The sequence below is a fragment of the Leucoraja erinacea genome, chromosome 6 (assembly GCF_028641065.1).
Source record: "Leucoraja erinacea ecotype New England chromosome 6, Leri_hhj_1, whole genome shotgun sequence".
Lineage (NCBI taxonomy): Eukaryota > Metazoa > Chordata > Chondrichthyes > Rajiformes > Rajidae > Leucoraja > Leucoraja erinaceus.
The window spans coordinates 23,185,374-23,209,455 of NC_073382.1; the positions used below are offsets into that span (position 1 = coordinate 23,185,374).

Genomic DNA, 24,082 nt, shown 5'->3' on the forward strand with positions numbered 1-24,082 from the left:
CATCACCATTCATTGTGATCATGGCTGATCGTCCCCAATCAATAACCCATGCCTGCCTTCTCTCCATATCCCTTGATTCCACTAGCCCCTAGAGCTCTATCTAACTCTCTTAAATCCATCCAGTGATTTGGCCTTCACCACCCTCTGTGGCAGGGAATTCCACAAATTCACAACTCTATGGGTGAAAAAGGTTTTCCTCACCTTTCATAATATTAAAGTCACTCCTTGCCTTTCTGTTGCCAATAGAAAAGGGAGACATCTTGTTTATGTTTGCATATTCTCTATACTCTATGAAACTCTATACTCCCCGATAGCAGGGAAAGGGATTGAGGCAAATAATATACATGAACCCATGTGGAGGAGGAGCCATCTTGGGGAATGGCTGCTAACCAGCAGCCGTCCGTTTATTTCACTTTTTTTTGAAGTTTTTAGTAAGTCCTGTGCTGCGTCTGTTGGAGAAATTGACTTTTTAATGTGGGGGGTAGGGGGTAATTATACTTCTAGGTCCCTACCTGGTCGGTGAGGCTGCTTTTTCTCCGGGCTGCCCCATCGACCCGTCCTCGTGGCCTACCAGCGGGCGTGGAGCGCCGTTTGCTGGCGGGGACCGCCCAGCACCTCGGCTTCGGTGGCGGCACAGCGCTGGAGCGCTATCGTGGAGCGGAGCGGGCGATGCCTTGCCTGGGTCGCCGCGCTAGATCGACGCGCTGGAGCTCCGGTGAGCTGTGACCGCCGAGATCAACACCTCCGGGCTGCGGGTCTGCGGAGCGGAGCGGGCAGCGCCGACTCTAACATCGGGAGCCTGGGAGCTCCAACCCGGCGTGGCCTTGTCGGCTTCGGAAGCCACGGTCCCCAGCTAGGAAGCGGCCGTTCCAGGAGGCCCAGCCGCTGAAAGGACTCTCCCGACGCCGGGGCAACACCACCCGGCCAGAAAGGCCAGGAACATCGGGCCTCCGTAGAGGCAATAGCGGTGGCCTCAATAAGCCTGACTTTGGGAGAACTGGGGATGGGGACTGGACATTGTGCCTTCCCCCACAGTGGTAACCATTGTGGGGGGGATGATTTTTTTGTGTGTAAGTTAATATGTTAGTCTGTGTCCAAGATGGTTGTCGGAAGGGAAAGTGGACGCTGGCGCGCTTTAGCTGCCGCTGCTCTCTCTTCACATTGTGTTTTTTGATTTTTTTGTCTTTGGAGTGATTTCTGTCTTTAATTTGTGTATTGGTGATGTCCTTATTATTTATTTTACTCCAACTATATGTTTATTCTCTTTTTGTTAATTTCTGTAAAGTGTCCTTGAGACTTTGAAAGGCGCCCGCAAATAAATTTTTTTATTATTATTATTATTATATTTGGTATTGTCACTTTTGGTCTAAAGTTCAAATCAAGTTACAGAAAGAGTGTTCACAATCAGGAGCAGGGAAAGACCATTTGAGAATGTCCCATCATTCATCAAGATCATGGCTGATCTTCTACATCAAAACCATTTTGCACAATTGTATCTTTGTACAAATTACCTCTTTTTTTTTTGATTGAACACGATGACTGAGCTTGTACAACCCTATGGAATTATAAATTCCACAAATTCACCATCCTTTATGTAAAGATATTTATCGATGGCCCATTCCTAAATGAATTACCCCTTATTTGACCCTTGTTTCTAGCCTCCTCAGGCATAGAAAACATCTGACTGCAACCAACTTGTTATAATTGTATACATTTTGGTGAGATTTTCTTCCATTCTTCCAAATGCTTGAGAATACAGGTCTAGGATAGATTATCCTTGGAAATAAATGGGTGCCCGATATTTCCTCTTTTTAATGGTTTCCTTAATCTACTATCTTCAGTATTTATGTATCTGTTGTTCCATGATCCATTTGCTCTTCTGTCCATTTGAATCCCTTTCCCAAATAAGGATTATCTCTATTCATGTCCACCAGAGATCCTGCCTGACCCACTGAGCTACTCCAGCACTTTGGCAGTTTTTTTGCAAACCAGCATCTGCAGTTCTCAGTGACACCCCACCCCCTTCCCACACACACCCATTACTACTTACTAAAATGTGCCTCTTGTGATTCATTTGTCCATTTTATTCCCATGTGCAAAGTTTAATGTTTCCACATAATATTTCTGATTCAGTCAGAATTGTCCCTTCAAATTATGTCATCAGAAAATATAGAAATTGTACTTTTAGTATAGTAGTATATCTTTATTGTCATTTTCCTGAGTACTCACATACCCAGAGGAAACAAAAAAACGTTGCTCAACCAGTGTCCATTCAGTGTGCAGTAAAAAATAAATAAAATAAAAATACATATATCATGACTCTAGAATTAAACACTCTACTCGCTACTAAACATCAACAGGCATTCCGATCGGCAGCGGCACGACAGTGGCTCTGCTGCAGTGTGCAGATTGGTGGTTGGTGCGCGATACTTTGGCAGGGGGGCAAAGTCCGTTTATCAGTCTTATAGCTTGCGGGAAGAAGCTGAGGAGCATCCTGCTGCTAATGCTCCTGTACCTCTTCCCAGATGGCAGGATGGAGAATATGTGATGCGATGGGTGGAAGGGGTCTTTGATGATGGAGATGGCTCTGCTGATACATCGCTTCCTGTATATGTCCAGCAGGAAAGGGAGTGGAGCACCAATAATCCTGCTGGCGGCCTTCACAATCCTGTCTAGTTGGTGCCGTTCGTACGCCTTGCAGCTCCCGAACCAGGAAGTGATGCCGTAGGTTAATGTGCTCTCGATTGTCCCCCTATAAAAAGTTCGTAGGTGTGTTGTGGGGAGACCTGCTTTCCGTAGTCTTCGGAGAGGGTGTGGTCGCTGCTGGGCTCTCTTGACCAGTGCTGTGGTGTTGGTCGTGGACGTCAGGTTATCTGACAGGTGGAGTCCTAGGAACTTCACACTGCTGACTCTTTCCACATCAGCTCCATCGATGTGCAGAGGTGTATGGTGTTGTTTTCCCGCCCTCTTTTGATTCTAAAGTTAGGATCATTGTCGCTAATAGCTGAAATAAACTGTCACCTGGCTGATCTTTGTGGGATTTCACTTTCCATCTTCTGTTAATATGAATGGATTTTGTGTTATCCAATTTCCTGCTATCTGTCTTGAAACTAGGTGGCTCTACATTGTACTAGTGGCACCTGATACTTACTTGCCTTTCGACGATGGTTCATTAATGAACCTGCAACAAAGTTTGCCTTTGTGGATCAGTTAATTGCTGATTGTCGTTTCTGCATGTTGCATTGAGTGTAGGTGCTGATTAGGCTGACCTGGATTTAACAGGTAAGTGCTTTGCTTTTTTAAAAAGCTTTAATTAATCTTAATGTTTATAAATTTTTTATCGCTTCACAATCTGGAATCTCATCATTTCTTACCAATTGGGACATTAAAATTTGTTGTTGAGTCACTATGTTCAAACAATTTATTAGTGGCGTTTGGTCCTTACTGTTTTTGACTTCTAATTCAGAAATTTGAGAGAAGCAAGGGACAATGCGATTTCAGAAAAAGACCGAGCAACTGAAGCGGAAAAGGATGCCCATGCAAAATATGACCAGCTTCTGGAACAGTAAGTTTTATATTTTGCAAAATGAATGTACAGAAAAGATGAAATTCTTGCAGGAAAAATAGATAAGCACTTAAGTAATAGGTATTGTATTTCATATTTTTCAGTATTACAATAAATTTACTCCAGGTGATTTTGTGAATGTTATATTGCACGTATGTTTTTTCCATTGTGTGCCAAATGTAACTTGAGTGACAATTGGCATTTTGCATGTGAGACACGGTGGCCCCAGGCGATTGCTGAGACTTATGCTCATCGATATGGATCAGGGTGTTCAAAACATCATGACTGAATTGCTAATTCTGTTGCACCAGTAATTGAATATCCCCAGAAATTAGATACAAAAATATTCAAGTCGGAGAATAATACACTTTTGTGACATCCACGGAACCCATAACCATACCAACACTATACCAAAGCCAGGATAAATGGGGATGTGCACACATTCTTGGTGTCCGAGCACAACGTGAGGAGGGCTCTGACGCGTGTGAACACGAGGAAAGCTGTAGGCCCAGATGGTATATCTGGGTGAGTACTAAAGAATTGTGCTGATCAGCTAGCTCCAGTGTTCACCACAGTACTCAACCTCTCCCTGGCCAAGCCTGCTTTAAGAGATCCACCATTGTATCAGTGCCTAAGAATGCCTCTCCAGCCTGCTTGAATGACTACCGACTGGTGGCCCTCACCTCGGTGGTCATGAAATGCTTCAAGAGGCTGATCAAGAACTACATCTGCGCGTTCCTCCCTCATACCATTAGGCTGTGGGCCGAGCATCAAATATGTGTCTAGAAATCCATTTTTGTGACCCACGTCACGGAACTACATTAAATTTTCCACAGATTTAGATGAAATATAATTGAGAAGGGTCATAACTCGTCAGTGCCAAATGTTGCACATTATATAATTAAACAAATTAGAAAATGAGATCGGGAAAGTAAACGCAAATTAGTGGCCAATACCTATATTACATGTGTTGCAGTCCATTTAAACTATATATTATTTTATATAGCGTAAATATGACTGGAATCATATAATTAAGTATCATTATATTATATAAAAATAATATCTATATTACTAAAAGTCTGATTTTGACCGCTTTTGGCCCACTGTGCTGCGATTTCCAAGAGAACGCCGCCACCTTCGACCGTCATTTTTGGCCACCTCGCTCAGAGCCCCCCTCCACCTTCCGGGACCAGAGGATTTTTTTCCATCGATGACAAATCAGAGAGATATTATTATTTTAAAAAAACTCACCATTCTCTCTGCTGCCCCTGCTGGGGGGAGGGGGAGGGACTATAAAACCAGCAAGTGATGTGCCTCACTCAGTCTCTGCAAGATGGATGAAGCCAAAGGGTCACGTCTTTCTGAGCTCTGAATAACACTGAACAAATGTCTACTCAACTGGGAGTCCCCTTAATGTGGTTTGAAAATGAAAATGCGGTTTGTTTGAAGTAAAAAGGCACTGCCTGCAAATGGTTGTTTGGGTGCTTTGGCTTGAAGTTAAAAGGCACTACTTACTGCAAATGGTGGCTTGGGTGCTTTGGCTTGAAGTTGAAAGGCACTACTTACTGCAAATGGTGGCATGGGAGCTTTAGCTTTAAGTTGAAAGGCACTACTGCAAATGCACTTACTTCCTGTTTGCACTGTATATTGATTTTAGATAAAACGCTACCACTTACGGCTGTGATTTTTGGCCATCTTACTCAGTCCCCCTCCGCTGAGCAGGTGCAGAGAATTCTTCCCATCAATGAAAAATAAAAGTGTTATTAGTGTTTAAAAAATGTTGAGAATCTCTCTCCTGTCAATCACGCCATGAAGGCCACACCTTTTCCGGGAGATGTTACAAAACCCGGAAGTGTGGGTGTGGCTCAGTCTCTGCATGATGGGGGGAGGGAGAGGTCACGACTCTGTCTGAGCTGTGAATCAACTGAACACACTGAATGTCTACTGAACTGTGAGTTTGGTGTTTTATGGTAGTTTCACCCTGCATGAAATGGTATGAAGCTGCAATTGAATTTGGTGGCCTTGCACCCTGCTTGAAATGGAATGAAACTGCACTTGAATTTGGTGGCCTTGGATCCAGCTTGAAGTGGTATGAAACTGCACTTGAATTTGGTGGCCTTGCACCCTGCTTGAAGTGGTTGGAAACTGCACGAATTTGGTGGCCTTGCACCCTGCTCAAAGTGGTAAGAAACTGCACTTGAATTTGGTGGCCTTGCACCCTGCTTGAAATGGAATTTCAAGGAATAGCCATGAGTCAACTGCCAGCCCACCAGTCGTGAGTGAGCTGCCAGCAGATCAGGCTTGAGGGACTGAGCTGCCATTCCAAGAACCCATACCAGCCCCTCCCACTGACCACCAATATTGGAATTGGTGGAGAGGTGGAATATTGCGTCGGTGGACCAGCCCTCCCATGTGAACATGAACTTAGTCTAGTAATTAAAATAATTGTGAGTGTGTTTTTTGAATGAGTGCTGCAGAGGTCTGGCTCCTGAAACAGCCTAATTAATGGGTGAGTGCAGTTTGTGTAGGTTCCTCCCTTTACTGAACCCCACTGACTGCCAGTGTGCTGAGTGGCGGTCATGGCCATAGTGGGACTGGGGCAGAGCCAAGCTGGAGGACAGACCTGCAAGGCATCTTCCAGTCGCTTTAATAGGAAAATGTTTTCCTATTAAATCTAAAACATCATATGACCGTAAATAAAAAGAATTGTTGTTTGTGTCCGATTATTACCTTTCTTCCTTCTAGACCTTGCTATAGCTCGATTTATTGTTATGTTGCAGAAGTGACGATAGCACTCTGCATGATAACCCAAGATACACTGCTGCCTCCTAATAATAGAAGATACTAGATCAAGTGGAGAGGGGGGGGGGAGAGAGGAGAGAGGGGGGGGGGAGAGGAGGAGAGGGGAGGAGGGGGGAGGAGGGGGAGAGGGGGGGGGGGGGGGGGGGGGGGGGGGGGGGAGAGAGAGTGCCTTTTTACTTCAACCCAAACCCAAACAACCATTTGCAGGCAGTGCTTTTTTACCTCTAACCATATTTTCATTTTCAAACCAAATTAAGGGTACTCGCAGTGCTGTAGACATTTGTCAGTGTCATTCAGAGCTCTGATTGAGGCACATCACTTGCAGAGATTGAGGCACACCACTTCCTGGTTTTATAGTCCCTCCCCCTCCCTCCAGCAGGGGCAGCAGAGAGAATGGGGAATTTTGTAAAAACATTAATATCTCTCAATTTTCATCGACGGGAAAAATCCTCGGCACACATGCGGCGGAGGGGGGCTCTGAGCGAGGTGGCCAAAAATGACGGCCGTAGGTGGCGGCGTACTCTCGGAAATCGCAGCACAGAAAGCCAAAACCGGTCAAGAACAGACTTTTAGCAATATAGATCATGTCAGGGAGTATTTTACATCTTTTCATGTTTTATATTATGTAAGGCAATATCAATGGGGAAATTGTACATGTATGCATGTCCAGGTAGATGGGATGGCAAGTCTGCAAATGATCAAATTAGTGTTCATTATGGCACAGTGCCTACAGTGCATGTCCACACAAAACACTTTTGTGTTGACAGGCTCTGAAGAGCGGAGGGGCAGAAGCTGCAGAAAAAAAAAAATCTCATAGTACTTAGGTCTGCATGGACTTCAATTCATAAAATGTCAACCTTTTCTTAATGTCAATGAGACTTGCAATGTAATTTGCTACCATAGATAAGTTAGTTCAAGTTCAAGTGGAGGGGCAGAGGCTACAGAAAAAAAAACATCACATAGTCATTAAGACAGCATGGACTTCAATTCATAAAATGTCAACCTCTTCTTAATGTTAATGAGACTAACACTAAGTTACTACCATAGATAAATTAGTTGAAGTTCAATTTCACACACACCAATTCATTTCTACATGAACATCAACCATTTCTGACCATTTCTCACTGCGATGGAAGCAGTGCAGTCAATATTACTCCGTTGTTCTCCTGTGGTCGGGGCCTGGAAACGGCCGCTACAGACAGCACTATGTACAGCCTCGCTCCCCCCCCCCCCCCCCCCCCCCCCCCCCCCCCCCCCCCCCCCCCCCCCCCCCCCCCCCCGGAGATGATCCAAACACACTCCACGGCTCCGTGTTCGCGAATCGGCCGCTTCTTAATTGAGACCGCGGCTTCACTATGTTAAGTGCATAGGCGCACTTTTCCTCGGTAAGTTATCGCAGGCAGCTCCGAGATTAAATGTTAGAGACTTATTAGACTACAACAAGCTGGCATTAGTGAACATTTTTATTTTACTTTGTTATGGATACACATAGTTTAGGCCCTCAACTTCATGAATGAATGAATGATGAATGAATGAATGATTGAATGAATGAGTGAATGTACAGCCTCCAAATCTCATTTTTCACATTATAAAAGGGTGCAATTAAATTAATTAAATTCCATACAGATTAATTTTCATGAATTCAGACTTTAGATCTTACCTTTCAGTTCCAGTGCTGTGAGTTTCCACGGCATGTATTCCACAGAACAACAAAGAACCTTCATCAGAGTCTCCAGTAAAATTGGCATCAGTAGAAGTACTCAGCCATGATGTGTGCTTCCTGCCCAGCTAGCCTGAAACAAAGCATGTCATTGGCCAATTGACGTCCTAATCAATGTTAAACGTGCTTTGATTGGATTAAAGCTACCCAAAAACTTACAGGTTTTTCTCTAATTTATTAAAAATGTGCAAGTTTTGTCCTGGGCGAGTTTCAAGGATGATTTATATATTTTGACACAATATGTGAAAATTTAATGTAGTTCCGTAAGTTGGGTCACGAACTTGCACAAAAAAGCTCCTCTGCCCACAGCCTACATGGACCCGCTGCAGGTCGCATACCGTCCAACACAGATCCATGGATGATGTGGTCTCCCAGGTTTTGCACACCACTCTCTCTCACCTTGACAGCCAGAAAGGGGGCTATGTGAGAATGCTATTCATTGATTTCAGTTCAGCTTTCAACACCATAGTCCCCACCAGACTTGTTGGAACTAGGACTGAACACTCCCCTGTGTGCCTGGGCCCTGGACTTTCTCACCACCAGGCCCCAGGTGGTCAAGATGGGAGGCATACCTCCAACCCCCTCACCCTGAACACGGGATCTCCTCAGGGTTGTGTCCTCAGCCTCCTACTGTACTCCCTGTACACACATGACTGTGTGGCCAGGTTCAGCTCCAACTCCATCATCAAGTTTGCTGATGACGCTGTGGTGGTGGGCACGATCTCTGATAACGATTAGAAGGCCTGCCGGGAGGAGGTAGCTGGCCAGGCACTCTGGTGTCAGAACAGCAGCCTCCTCTTGAATGTCACTAAAACTAAGGAGCTGATTGTGGACTTTAGAAGGGCACAAGAACAGAGGACGTACATGACACTGGGGATAAATGGGACTACTGTGGATAGGATGAGCAGCTTTAAATACCTGGGAGTCCACATCACAGAGGACCTGACATGGATAACACACGCTGCCGCACTGGTGAGAAAGGCAAGGCAGCGCCTTTACCACCTCAGGCAGCTGAGGAAATTCAGTCTCTCTGAGGATCCTTCAATCCTTCTACTCTGGTGCTGTAGAAAGCCTCCTGTCCGGAAACATCTTGATCTGGTTTGGCAACAGCTCTGCCCAGGACAGGAAGGCCCTGCAGAGAGTAGTGCATTCGGCCCATCACACCATGGGAACTACACTTCCCCCCCCCCCCCCCCCCCCCCCCCCCAGGACCTATACACCAGGAGGTGCAGATCCAGCAAGATAATGAAGGACCCCTACCACCCCAGCAACTGACCGGTCAGGCAAGTGCCTCCGTTGTCACGCTGCAAAACAGAGAGGATGAGATGAAGTTTCTTCCCACAGACCATCAAGTCAAGTCAAGTTTATTTGTCACATACACATACGAGATGTGCAGTATTGTAAACAGGACTGTAAACTCTGATCTCACCAGGGAGTAATTACTGTTTTGTCTTTTTTTAAATGTAAATACTGTTTTTTTGTTCTGTTGTTTTGCACAATCCCACAGGCATTGCCACTTTCATTTCACTGTACATCTTGTATGTGTATGTGACAAATTTGTATTGTATTTTAAATGACCACACAGCCAGGCTGGTGGAATTTGTTATCAGTACAGCTCGGTACAGGTTCCAACCTTTCATCAACATTAAACATATAACATAGATATACATACAGACAGACACATTACATAATACATAAGGGCCATGCTTATTCTTATTCCTCACCGTACAGAGTTTAAAATGTTAATTGCAGTGGGAATGAAACTGTTTTTGAAGCGGTTTGTTTTGGAGGCAATTGTCCTGTAACGCCTCCCAGAGGGCAGTAGCTGAAAGGCATAGTGTGCAGGGTGAGTAGGATCAGAGATGATCTTGCGGGCTCTGTGTAGTGTCCGTTTGTGATAAAGTGATTCAAGGGATGGTAGGGGTAAGCCAATAATGTTTGATGCTCTGTTGATGATGCGCTGTAATTTCTTCCGGGAGAGTGAGTCGAGACTGCCGAACCAGACTGTGATGGATGAAGTGAGGATGCTTTCGATGATGGCTGTATAGAAGCGGAGCATGAGATGAGACCTTACTCTGAACTTCCTGAGCTGTCTGAGATGGAAAAGTCTTTGCTGGGCTTTTCCATAGATGTGGTCTGCGTTTGTCCTCCATTTGAAGTTGTTGCTGATGTGGGTTCCAAGGAGTTTGAATGTGTCAGTGATGGAGATGGATTCATCTTTAATGAGCACAGGAGTTTTGGGGGATGGCTGGCGTCTTGGGTCGATGATGAGTTCTTTTGTTTTTGATGAATTGAGTAAGAGATCATGGTCTGTGCACCAGGTCACTGCTTGGTTGACCTGTGCACGGTATTCAGTTTCTTGGTTGTTGGTGATGAATCCTATGATGGTTGAGTCGTCCGCGTACTTGTACAGGTTGACGGAGCTGTGGTGGGATGTGAGCTGGTTTGTGTAAAGGGAGAATAGCCAGGGTGAGAGAACACAGCCTTGGGGTGTGCCTGTACTGAGGAACAGAGGGGAGGATGTGTTATTGTTGATCCTCACCCTCTGTTGCCTGTTCCAGAGAAAGCTGTGAATCCAGTGACAGATGCATGGGTCAATGTTCATGTCCAGTAATTTATTGAACAGTTTGGCCGGGTTTATTGTATTGAATGCAGAGCTGAAATCCATGAACAGGATGCGGGCATATGTGTTTGCGGACTCCAGGTGGTTCAGAATGTGATGAGTTGCTAAGTTGACGGTGTCCTCAACTGACCTGTTGGCTCTGTATGCAAATTGGTATGGGTCCCATTTGAAGTTGACTTGACTTGACTTGACTTGGATAGCAGGAAACAGAATCATTGTGCTGTTCAGATGCTGCAGTGAGTTAATGGATCCATCATGTGAAGATGAACAAAATAGATCAAGAGTAAAAATAGAAAGTTACAAACACTCAGCAGGTCAGGCAGTATCTGAAAATAGAAAATAATAACTGATGCTGTTGGTGGAAGTCCTTCTTCAGAACAATGAAAGTGAGAAAACAGGTCCATTGTAAATTATGGAGAGAATTGAGGATGGGGGGGGGGGGGGTTGAGGAAAATGACAGTGAGAATATCGTTGAATGATGAGGCCAGGACCAATTAATTCCATTGTTTACAGATCCAGAGATTGATGGGGGAGATAGAGAGAAAGACACAACAAAGGCACATATTAACAAAAAGTTGGAGCAGCTCAGTATGGAGTAACTGAGTAAGGATGCTGAGAGAAGGAGACCCAAGGGTCTCAACCCGAAATATCACCCATTCCTTCTCTCTAGAGATGCTGAGTTACAAAGTTGTAACTTTCCCGCTGAGTTACTCCAGCTTTTTGTGTCTATCTTCGGTCTTAACCACCATCTGCAGTTCCTTCTTACCCAAAGGAACATATTAAACCTGTAATGCAAGTCTGAGTGATGCTGAAATCTGAAACTAAAATGGAAAATGATGGATATGCCCAGATGATCAAACGCTATCTGGGGAGAGAAAACTAGGTTTAAGTTACAAATATTACAGATGATTACCTTGTAGTAGATATTGTGTTTCTAGAGACGCAGGTGCTTGCTCATCAAGCTAACATTGGCTTGACTGAAACAGTTTAGGAGTTTGCGCACAGTGATCGGAGTGGGATGGAGCATTAAAATGACAAGCAACGAAGCTCCGGGCTATCTTTGCAGTCTGCATGGAAGAATATAATCAGGAGACTTTACTAAACATGCTCCATTGCTAGTTGTTAAAATAGCCAATGTTTTCCTGGCATGGTATAGGAACAGAATCTTTTCAACATTTTTGTCTCGTCGATGGGTTTGACTTCACAATTTACAGCAAGGCCGATAACATTTTTCTGTTGTGAGATACACCTTTTACAATTTTGTCGGTACTAATACAAATCACTTTGTTCTACTCCCAGATCCCATATAGCCTGTAGTTACTATGTGTAGTCCTTGTGTAGACAGATTGTCGGTCTGAACCAAAGGTACTATAGAGAGAGACAGGGTGCTGGAGTAACTTAGCAGGTCTGGCAGCATCTCTGGAGGAAAAAGATAGGTGAAGATTCGGGTCGGACCCTTTGATCAGATACTGTGTTGAGTTTGACTGATCAGGACAACTCCTCCTCCAGTATTGATGTTCATGCCACCCTCTCATCATTCCCATTGAACATCTGTGCAGCTGATCACACAGTTCCCAACTGGGCCTTCCTGCTGTGGCCATCGGCATCGTATTTCTTTGTTGTTATCTTGTCACATAGGGCAAAATTGTCAGACTGTGATGTCAGTTATTTGTTCTTTGGATACATAGGCCATGGAAAGGATTATCATTCCACAGCCCCCCTGTTAATTATATGCTTTCAGTCAAACGTTTCCTACTCAACAGATTCTACTGTATTCTTGATACAATTTGCAGGTAGCTCTGCTATAACACGAGTTTCATTCCTAAGAAACCTTGTGTTATAGAAAATCGCATTATAAAGAGATGTCAAATCATGTAACGAGGGCACGGTGTTGGAGACTTTCAGATTTGCAATACTCAGTTATTTTGCCTGTAGGAATTTCAAAATTAAAGGTCTTTTCAACAGCAATAAACTTATTTTTGTTGCAGTTAAAAATATGAAAGAATGTATGTTAGTTTGTTTAACGGTATTATTGCACAAGTGTAAATAGAAGCAGTCATGTGTCAATTTCAATTGCCACGTGTGGTTACAGTAACAGCTCTGTTCTTAAGAGACAATGGTGTCTGATTACTGCAGGGAAATATTTATTTCCCCAATGCTGATCCAAGACAACTTTTTCTTCTGCTTGTCAATTTCCAAAGTAACGTTTAAGTGATTCTCTAGTTCCCAGTCAAAATCGCATTATAACCAAACAAATCTGCCTGCATTATGTAAATAGTATTCCTTGATTTATCACTCGCATATATCTAATTTGTGTTTGGAAACACATCATTGTTTTACACTTACATTGATTCTGGAGGGTCAGGGAAGACCTGATAGAAGGATATAAAGTAATGAGTGACATAAATAAAACTATAAGAACTTTTTTCCCCATTATGGAAATGTCAAATACTGGTGGGAATAACTTTAAGATGAGAGGGGCAAAGTTTAAAGGAGATGTGTGGTGCAAGGTTTTGTTTACACGGAGATACTGGTGAATGTTGGACGAGGTGCCAGGAGTGGCGATAGAGGCAGATATACACTGTGATCAACTGTGTAAAAGGAAAACCATAGCTGCCCAAATGAAAAATGGAAAGAAAAAACGTCATTGATTTACCATTATTGAAATCCTTTCCATCAACTCCAACATTTGTTAATAAGGCAGACTTTGTTCAATTCATTCCTTGATGCGTCTTGATACTGAAGTGGTTTGTTTCAAACTCGTGGATTTTATGTTGCAATTATGCTCCATATCTGTTGGTTGTTGATAGTCAGGGTTATTATTATCGTATCATTGTGCAGTCTAGCATTGGAAGGGAAATAGCATATTAATAGGCCTTTCTCACGGGGCGACTTGACGCAAGATGTAACCAGAATGAAGTGGTCGTGGTCTAGCACGATATCACATGATATAACGGGGGGGGGTAGACAAAGAGTTCCCACGGTGCTCGGCATTTCTGTTATTTGTGCGAGTGACTTGTCCGTCTCCCGAGCTTTCCCGTTAAATCTTGAATGAAAATTGTGAACTGTCAAGTGTAATTAAATCATCACGTGGCACAAATGATGTCACTTTTTTTTCACACACTATAAATATCCTCCCTTGGTTGAATTGGCTCATTTGGCCTGTACTAATGCCGTGACTTTACTACAGGAAGATGCCACATTACTTAGGAGAGAGGGGGAGAGAGACAGAGAGAGAGGCACAGAGGCAGTGTGATGTACTTCGGGGTGACTGGCCGAAGAGAAAGAGCGCACATGACCTTGGTCTATCTGTGTGTGTGGGAGCGAAGAGAGACTAAGCAGAATACATCGGTCTTATTGTGTGTGGGGGGAGAAAGAGAGAGGTGGGGGAGGGGGGGGAGGGGGGAGGGGGAGAAAGAGAGAGGTGTGGGGGGGGGGAGAAAAGAGAGAGGTGGGGGAGGGGGACAAAAAAGGGAGGGGTGGGGTGGAGAGAGGGAGAAATGAGGGGAGATGTATATACACACACAAAGCAGAGTTTTACTGTGTATGTGGGAGACACAGATGGACTGAGCACAGTACCTCGGTCTTACTGTGTGTGGGAGGGGGAGAAAGAGACGTACACTCACAGAGGCAGAGTCTCTCAGCCTGTGTGAGAGGGAGGGAGGGAGAGAGAGAGAGGCACACACAAGGTGGATGTGAGATCTAACCTGCCTGTTTCAGTGACAGACACCCGCCGCCAGTAAATGAAGACTGGAAATGAAAATCTGTCCCCTCCTCTCCCTCGACTCCCCCACCTTTCCCTCCCAACTCCAGTCCCGTCCCAACCCCCTGGGAAACTGGAGCAACAATCAACTGCTGCCTGCCTGCTGAGTTAAAGAGTTCCCATGGTAGTAAGACGGTAGATGTGCCCAAGTTTAAATTTCCAACGTGTGTTTCAGTAAAGAGTCAGCGCAGAATCCTTGATAATCAAAAACTGTCTGAATCAGCAAGTTAGACACAAAATGCTGGAGTAACTCAGCGGGCCAAGCAGCATCTCTGGAGAAAAGGAATAAATTCCATTTTTGGTCGGGACCCTTCTTCGGGATGATTGTAGGGGGGAACTGGAAGCAAGAAAAGACCGGGACAAATCAGGGCCAACAACAGATGACCTCAGCAGGGTATTTTGAAGAGGGGTCCCGACCCGAAATATCACCTAACCCTTTCCTCCAGAGATGCTGCCTGACCCTCTGAGTCACTCCAGCACTTTATGTCTATATTTGGTTCCCTGATAGGCCAATTGTTGGCTAGGGATAGTGTGATCCCAAGAGGGAACCATCGCTGCAAACCTTGGACTGGTTAACCGACATTTACTGCATGGGGGAGGGGGGGGGGGGGGGAGAGAGAGTGCAAGTTACCTAAAATAAAATAATTCAATGTTCATAGTGAACAAAAACACAAAATGTTGGAGTAACTCAATGGGTCAGGCAACATCTCTGGAGAAAATGAACAGGTGGGGTTTGTGTCTATCTTCGGTAAAAACCAGCATCCGCAGTTCCTTCCTGCACAATGGATCTCAGTGTCAAGTCTCTGACTCCCGTTGGCAGGCCATTCGGCCCACAGCCCGCCCAGCGATGACTAACCCATGTCACGGGGATGGTGTAAAGGCGGAGTTAGACAGAGCTTGATTAATGTTACAGTTGGGGAATGGGCCATAATATGGCCAGGGAAACGCCGTTATCCGTGATGCCCCCTCCGCCCTTTCCCAGCTGTTCTCAATCGCACCCCTGGCCACACAAAAATTTATACTTTAAAAAAGAATACACGGAACATTTAAACTCGGACGCTTCTAACAGAGTGAGCCATGTGAGCACTTTGATCATTCTCCCTGTATTTGCATTTGACAAATAGTCGGAAAAAAATGTTTAAAAGTGTTCATACCTTTTGCTATGCCTAATTGGCCTTTACCTCTGCGAAAATAGTCTGATATTCGTAGGTGAAATGTCACCAACAATAATTGATTCTATTATTAATTGACTAATAATTGACTTTATTAGCGGAAAGATGCAATTCTGATCTCATATTATAAGTGCCTCTGTCTTTGGAAGCAACACCAGCAATTTATTAAATCTGACTACATGCGACACAGTGGTAGAGTTGCTGCCTCACAGCCCCAGAGACCGGGGTTCGATCCTGACCATGGGTGCACCGGTTTCCTCTCACACTCCAGAGATTACAGGTTTGTAAGTTAATCTGCTTTGATAACATTGTAAAATTGTCCCTGGAGTGTATAAGAATAGGTGGTCGGTGCGGACTCGGTGGACCGAAGGGCCTGTTTCCGCGCTATATCTCTAAAATCTGAAGTTGGGTAATGTCTAAAGGAACTGCAGATGCTGGTTAATACGCACAAAAGGACACAAAATGTTGGTGTAACTCAGCAGGTAAGTCAGATCTGGGAAGAAAAACATAAAAAGCTGGAGTAAGTCAGCATCTCTGGAGAAAAAGAACAGGTGGCGATTCGAATCGGAACCCTTCTTCAGACATCCTAATCGGAATTGAGTCCAAAGATGTGTCTCGTCCCGAAACATCACCTATTTTTCTCCAGAGATGCTGCTTGACTCGCTGAGTTACTCCAGCTTTTTGTGTCTGTCTTCATTTTAAACCAGCATGTGCAGTTCACTCCTTTACACGGGTCTCTGGAGAACATTGATTGGTAGCGTTCCGGATCCTGCTTCGGAAAGGCATCGATCGCTAGTCGGCGAGGACTCCGAGCTGTATCTCTCAAAGAAGTACATGTGAAAAATTTCTCATGGACCATAAAAATGCGGGACCTTTCAGTAAAGTCCCTTTTAAAGATTATAGTTATTTTCTTGAATCTCATTAACATAACTCATGAATAAGTTGATGTCCATATGCGGATGCAAATCTTTATTTTTTAAATTCAATCCCACAGAAGACAATTTTTACTCACCTTCTGTCCCCTCTGTCCAGCTTCCGGGTTCACCGTTCGCAGGAGTTCCCACGGTGCACGCAAGAGTCAGTACGGATATCGCACTGGCCACTACGTGCATATAATGTTGCAATGTTCAACCACAAGTGTACAAGTCACTCTGGGAGAAATTCAAGCTTTTTTGAATTTTCTCCCGAGTCACCAAGTTACACGAGTACCTGCCGTTAGCGCCACGGTGGTCCACAAATGCCGTACGGTTATCGCAAGAGGTTCCCACGATGTTCAACTCTGGTTAACTCTTGCGTCAAGTCGCCCCGTGAGAAAGGGGTTTAAAAGTAAAGTACACCATTAACATGCCAGTATAGAGTTTAAACTACATTTTCAATATACAGTTCGGGGGGGGGTGGGACAATAAAATACTCTCATATTCTGTTGGCTTTTATCTATCAGTAGAAATCACATGGGAAGAGAAACACACAGTGTACATGGTTTGAATATATATAGAGCTCTTTCTTCAGCTCAGCCACCAGCAATATGAGAGACGTATTCCCAGCTGCCTGATCCTGTCATTGCATTAATCATTAATTTAGGCATCTGTGAATAATTGTCTCAATTTTCTTCGAGTTTTATTTTATATGGCTGACTTCTCCACCCAAACTGAGTCCTTGTTATTCACGCGGGATAGGTGAAAGCAGTTCCTGTAAATAACAAAACACGAATACCAATAAGGCTATCGGCCTTGACTCTGAGACTGCATGATATTCAGTGGCCAATGTCTACATGCATATAATAACTTCTACGTAAGTTTTGGTGTGTCAGTGTCAACTTATATGTAAACCTAACATTCTAGCCACCTCTACCCCTTGTGTTCCTAACCCATGCCCCAGCTGCACAATGCCAGCAGAAGACATTAAATGCAACCCATTTGGGAAGCAAGGCACCACTGGAGAGGACTCAAGAGAAAGGCAAAATACTTTCTAAAATCTCAGTAATAGCCAATCTCACAAGCATGCAGGCCTCTGAATACAAAATCAACAGATTATGCGGATTTAAGAGTTTTTTTCACATTCATTCAGCTTGGCACTGTTTCTTCTAAGCCATTTCTATTATGTGCATGGGAATTCCTTGGATATTTTTAAATGACTTTGATATTCTTATCTGGCTACCATATTAATTTGACCAAAGGCCATTTTTACACCAAGATCGGTTTAATTAAGAGATGTCTGAATATAAATCATTTTATTTTGCTGGCAGAGGGCTTAAATTGGGAGTGATGTGTGTATGTGAATTAACTCATCACTGCACATGCACAAATCTTGTGTAGGCATTTTATTTTGGTCTTGATATGGAATAAGAAGAATCTTAGCTAAGGATAACATGTGATCCTTAATGGCATGCAAGTGATACCATAAATAGAATTTAGGAAATGACAGGCTAATGATCATCTACTTGCGTCTTCTCAATTGGGGATGTGGATTATAAAATAAAGATAAGAAAAATTAAAAATAATTCAAATAAAAGGTACAAAGTACACACTGTCCGAGTAAAACATAATGATGTACATGCTTTACTAATAGTTCAATACTAATTTCTGGTGATTTCTACACCCTGATATATTAAAATAAGTGCCTGAGGAAATTGTCAATGCAATATTCTGAAGCACTTTTAATCCTGGAATTGATTGGAAAACTGCACTGTCAGTCGATTATTCAGAGTGAGGAGACAGAGATTAACTTTACAGTTATAGTCTGTCCAAAGTCAATTGAGGGAAATGTGCTAGGTTCATTTATTAGGGATGGAGTATTCGGAATGTGTCATGAGTAACAAATTATTTACTATTGGTAGACAGGGCGTCCGATAAACTTAGTTACATTTTTACGGAAGTAACCAATGTGGTATGTGAATTTAATGTGGTCAAATCAAGAAAGCATTAAACGACCGTCTACATAAGAGACAAAAAAAAATTACAGTACCTTAAACTGTAGGCGTCTATTATAAGGAAATGAGTTTGTAATTTCCAATTGGAGTAAAGAGCATGAATTTAAAATGGCATGGTATTACTATTGTCTGTCTACAGGTCTGTACTGTGGCCGCAGCTTATCACTAGTGGAAAAGGGAATCAAAGCCCTCATTATTTAAACACTCTATATTGTATCTTTAGTTAAACATCTTTCTGAAATGATTTCTCACGTTAATCTTTGTAACCTTTTAAAATCAGATATTGTAGCTGACCTTAATCATGCCATCATGAAAGTGTGAAATTTCTGGTGTTACTAAGTTTTTTACAGATTAACAGTTTTTCTTTTGATTTGGACCTTTAAAAAAGCTATTTGAACCCTTGACATAATACATAATGTTCTAGGCCTTTAAGAAAGAATAATAATTAGTTTGGCATCGATGGGAAACAAGGTTGAACATGTTTGTTGCAAATAGGGATAGAGTGGCACATTTTAGGGTAATATCGACCTGTGCAAACTAATACCAACTGAGGGTATTAGAAAGAAAATCCCTGTGTACAGTCTTGCATTGATTATTATATGTGGTGTTTTGAATCAATGATGCACTGTAATTTATAGTTCAGCCAGACACCATTACTGCCACTCCAGAAAGAATATCGACAACATTTAGGATTGATCTGGTGTGAAAAAAACACAAAAGATAAAAGCTTAAAAATTCTGTATCTCTGCTTTAGGAGCTTTAAATAACGTAACATGGTTCGCTTGCACTTTTTTTGCTGCATCATTAGAATTTATTTTAATTATGGTCCTGGTGTAATAGCGAAAAGATTTATGATAAGGGAAGTGATATGTGTGACTGCCTCAATTTTGCACAGCTGTTAGAACTTGTATAATTAACATGCAAGAGTTTAGCCTTTGCAGAAAACCACATCACAGTGCTGTGTGTGATTGACAGAGAAAATTGAGGCTGGTAGGCCAGGAACTTTTATTCTAGATTCATGGACTGATCAAGAGACTATTTGCTTGGAGCTTGAGGTGGTATATGGAGTTGAAACCACGAAGAATGCCAGACCAATGCTTAAAAACATATTTTGATCAAAATGCTGAAGTTGCTGGAATTCCAAGCAAAAAAATAAAATTTGCTAAAACAGGTTTACAGGTTTCCTTTATTGTCATTCAGACCGAAGTCTGAACGAAATTTCGTGCCTGCAGTCATACATACATACAATACAATAAAAAAAAAACAACAATAAACACATATTAACATCCACCACAGTGAGTCCACCTAGCACCTCCTCACTGTGATGGAGGCAAACGTCTTAGGTCTGCAGTCTCTTCCCTCCTCTTCTCCCTCTGCGCTGAGGCGATACCCCACCGGGCGATGTTAAAACAGTCCCGCGGCTCAATCACCGCGGCCCGGGGTGGTCGAAGCTGCCGTCCACCAGTCCTACTGACACATCCGCTGGCTCGCGGCCGAACCCCAGACTCAGGTCACCGCCGCCAGAACGCCGTCCCAGCCACCGGACCACCGTTCCAGCCCCGAGCCGGATCGCCCTCACGTAAGTTACCGTCTCAGCCTCGCGCCAGGCCGCCCCGACATGGGCGCCGCTCCTCCCTCGGGCTGGGCCGCCCCGACATGGGCGCCGCTCCTCCCTCGGGCTGGGCCGCCCCGACATGGGCGCCGCTCCTCCCTCGGGCTGGGAGCGCCGTACCTCCCCGAGCTCGGCCACTCCGACGGGAGCACCGTTCCTCCCTCGTGCTGGCCGCCCTCACGGGGTCGTCACAGCCCCTCACGGAAGCACTGTTCCAGCCCCGAGCCGGACCGTCCTCACGGCAGCGAGCTCAGGGCGAGTCCTGGCGGGCTCTGCCTCCTGAGCCTCGAGGTCGCCAGCTCCGCCATTAGGCCTCAGCGCAGACGGAGGCAGAGAAGGGGAATACGACAAAAAAGTCGCATTCCCCCCGCAGGGAGAGAGAGCAAGCCCTGTTTCAACCCCCCCCCCCCCCAAAAACACAAACTAAAAACCAAAAACTAGACTAACCAAAACGAAAAAAAACAACACAAAAAAGCAAAAACAAACGGGACTGCAGGTGAGCCGCTGTGCCGCCACTTCCGTAAAAGCACTCAGTAGGTCAGGCAGCATCAGTGGAGAGAGAAATTGAATCTTTTTTTTGTATTATTGATTCTCAGCCACGATTAGAGAAGTGGGAAAATAAGCTTATGTTAAGTTGCAAAGTAGGAATGTTTGTGATAATGATAGAAAGTTGTGACGGTAAAAGCTTCTTTATAAGATGGCAGTTGATGACCGTAAAGAAAAGAAAAATTATTTGAAAGAGAAAGGTACAGATAGATCTTGGGAGAGCGAGGAAAGAAAACAGGTTATTCAATTCAGTATTATGTCCTGAAGGTTGCCAGGTACCCAAACTATTCCTCGATCTTACATTGGGCATCTTGGACTAATGTATTGGACTAAGGCCAAGGAATGAGAGATTCGAGTGGAAGTGGGATGTAGACATTAAGTGACTGGAGACTAGATCAAAAGTTTCAAGTTTTTAGGAGTAAACTAGACCAAGTGGGACACGTTGGGCCCCAGCATCATATGGGAGGGCTGGTTCCCCCAACGCAATATTCCGCCTCTCCACCAATTCCAATATTGGTGGCCAGTGGGGTGGGGTGGGGGGGGGGGGGGGGCTTTCTGGACCACTAGTATGGGTGTTATGGGACTGGTTTCCAGAGGGCTAGTATGAGCATTGTGGGCCGAATGGATACTTGGGCTGACGGCTCAATCACCCAAGCCTGTTGTGCTGGCAGCTCGCACATGGCTGGTGGGCTGGCAGTTGACTCATGGCTATTCCTTGAAATTCCATTTCAAGCAGGGTGCAAGGCCACCAAATTCAAGTGCAGTTTCATATAATTTCAAGTAGGGTGCAGGGCCAGTGAAGACAGCGAGTTGTGACCTCTCCCTCCATCTTGCAGAGACTGAGCCACGCCCACACTTCTTGGTTTTATATTCCCTACCCCTCCCACCAGAAGGGGTGTGGCCTTCATAGTGTGATTGACAGGAGAGAGAATCTCAACATTTTTAAACACTAATAATACTAAAGAATCCTCGGCACCTGATGAGCGTAGGGGGATTGAATAAGATGGCCAAAAATCACAGCCGTACGTGGTAACGTTTTTTCTAAAATCAATATAAAGCGCAAACAGGAAGTGGTCAAGATTAGACTTTTAATCATATAGAAGGCAATGCAATTTTAATTAGGCAAGGCAACTTTAATTAGGCAACACAGCTTTAGCATTTCCAAGCCAAAGGCAACACAGCTTTAGCATTTCCAAACCCAAGGCAACACAGTTTTAGCATTTCCAAACTATATTTTCAAACCACATTAAACCACTCACAGTTTAGTAGACATGTGTTCAGTGTTATTCGGGAGTGGCCGAAGGGAAGGGGAGTGGCCTTCAGGAGAGAGAATCTCAACATTTTTGAAACACTAATAAGTCTTTTATTTTTAATCGATGGGAAAAATCCTCCTGTCCTGCGTAGTGGAGGGGGACTCTGAGTAATATGACCAAAAATCACAGCCGTGAGTGGCAGCGTTGTTTCTAAAATCAATATACAGTGCAAACAGGAAGTAAGTGAATTTACAGTAGTGCCTTTCAACTTCAAGCCAATGCACCCACGCCACCATTTGCAGTAAGGAGTGCATTTCAACTTCATGCCACCATTTGCAGTAAGTAGCGCCTTTCAACTTCAAGCCATTGCATCCAAGCCACCATTTGCAGTAAGTAGTGCCTTTCAACCATGCCACCATTTGCAGTGCCTTTCAACTTAATGCCAAAGCACCCAAGCTACAATTTGCAGTAACTAGTGCCTTTCAACTAAATGCCAGAACAGACTTTTAGTAATATAAAGATAAGATATCACTGGGAACTTGTCCTGCACTAGCCATATCGAAGTAATAGCTAAGGAAGAACACCAACTCCTCTACTTCCTTAGTCTGAGAAAATTCAGCATGTCCCCAACAGCTCTCATTAACTTCTACGGATGCGGCATAGAAAGCATTTTATCGAGATGCATCACAGCATGGTTTTGGAACAGCTCCATCCAAGACCGCAAGAAATTGCAGAGAGTTGTGGGCATAATCCAGACCATCACGCAGACCAACATATCGTGCATTGACTCCACCACACATTACACTGCCTTGGCAAGACCATTGGTATAATCAAGGACGAGTCTCACCCGTGGTCACTCACCATCTCCCATCAGGCAAAAGGTACAGAAGTGTGAAAACGCAAATCTCCAGATTCAGGGACAGTTTCTTCCCAACTTTTATCAGGCAACGGAATCATCCTATCACCAACTAAAGAGCGGTCCTGACTTACCACTTACCTCAGTGAAGACACTCGGACGATCTTTAATCAGATCTTTTTCTTTACCTCGGAACTTGAATCTTTTTCTGGTCTTTATATTGCGCTAAATATATTCCCTTCATTCTGTATCTGTACACTGTGGACGGCTTAATTGTAGTCATGTATAGTCTTTTTGTTGACTGGATAGCACACAAAAAATACTTTTCAGTGTACGTCAGTACAGGAAATGTATTAAACTAAACTCGATTGCAGGCAGAAAGGTTGTGTGCTGCAAAGTGGTCACCCATGCTGTATTTGATTTCTCCAAATAAGAGAAAACAACATTGTCCTTTGTATTATATTCAACACTCAATGTTGTTAGAAATATTGTAACTCAACAAGGTACAGTGCCCTCCGTAATGTTTGGGACAAAGACCCATCATTTATTTATTTGCCTCTGTACTCCACAATTTGAGATTTGTAATAGAAAAAAAATCATCTGTTTGGAACATCATTAAGAAAAAAGAGAGCACTAGTGAGCTTACTAATCGCAAAGGGACTGGCAGGCCAAGGAAGACCTCTGCAGCTGATGACAGAAGAATTATTTCTTAATTATTAATAAAGAAAAATCCCCAAACACCTGTCCGACAGATCCCCAATCACTCTTCAGGAGTCAGGTGTGGATTTGTCAATGACCACTGTCTGCAGAAGACTTTATGAACAGAAATACAGAAGCTACACTACAAGATGCAAGCCACTGGTTAGCCGCAATAATAGGATAGCCAGGTTACAGTTTGCCAAGAAGTACTTAAAAGAGCAACCACAGTTGTGGAAAAAGGTCTTGTGGACAGATGAGACGAAGATTAACTCAGAGTTATCAGAGTTATGGCAAGAGCAAAGTATGGAGGAGCGAGGGAACTGACCAAGATCCAAAGCATACCACCTCATCTGGAAACACGGTGGTGGGGGTGTTATGTTCTGGGCATGTATGGCTGCTGAAGGCACTGACTCACTTATCTTCATTGATGATACTACTGCTGATGGTAGTAGCATAATGAATTCTGAAGTGTATAGACATATCCTATCTGCTCAAGTTCAAACAAATGTTTCAAAACCTATTAACTGGCGGCGTATTCGACA

At 43.9% G+C, this 24,082-nt stretch overlaps 1 protein-coding gene across 3 annotated transcripts in view; it reads left to right on the plus strand.

Annotated features, from left to right (window-relative positions):
• The window catches only part of pibf1 (progesterone immunomodulatory binding factor 1), a 105,266-nt gene that overhangs the window by 24,506 nt on the left and 56,678 nt on the right, over nucleotides 1-24,082 (plus strand). For all 3 annotated transcript variants that reach the window (XM_055636713.1, XM_055636714.1, XM_055636715.1), the window contains one exon: nucleotides 3,467-3,565. In XM_055636713.1, the coding sequence (XP_055492688.1) occupies nucleotides 3,467-3,565 (99 nt within the window). The remainder of the gene's footprint in view (nucleotides 1-3,466; nucleotides 3,566-24,082) is intronic.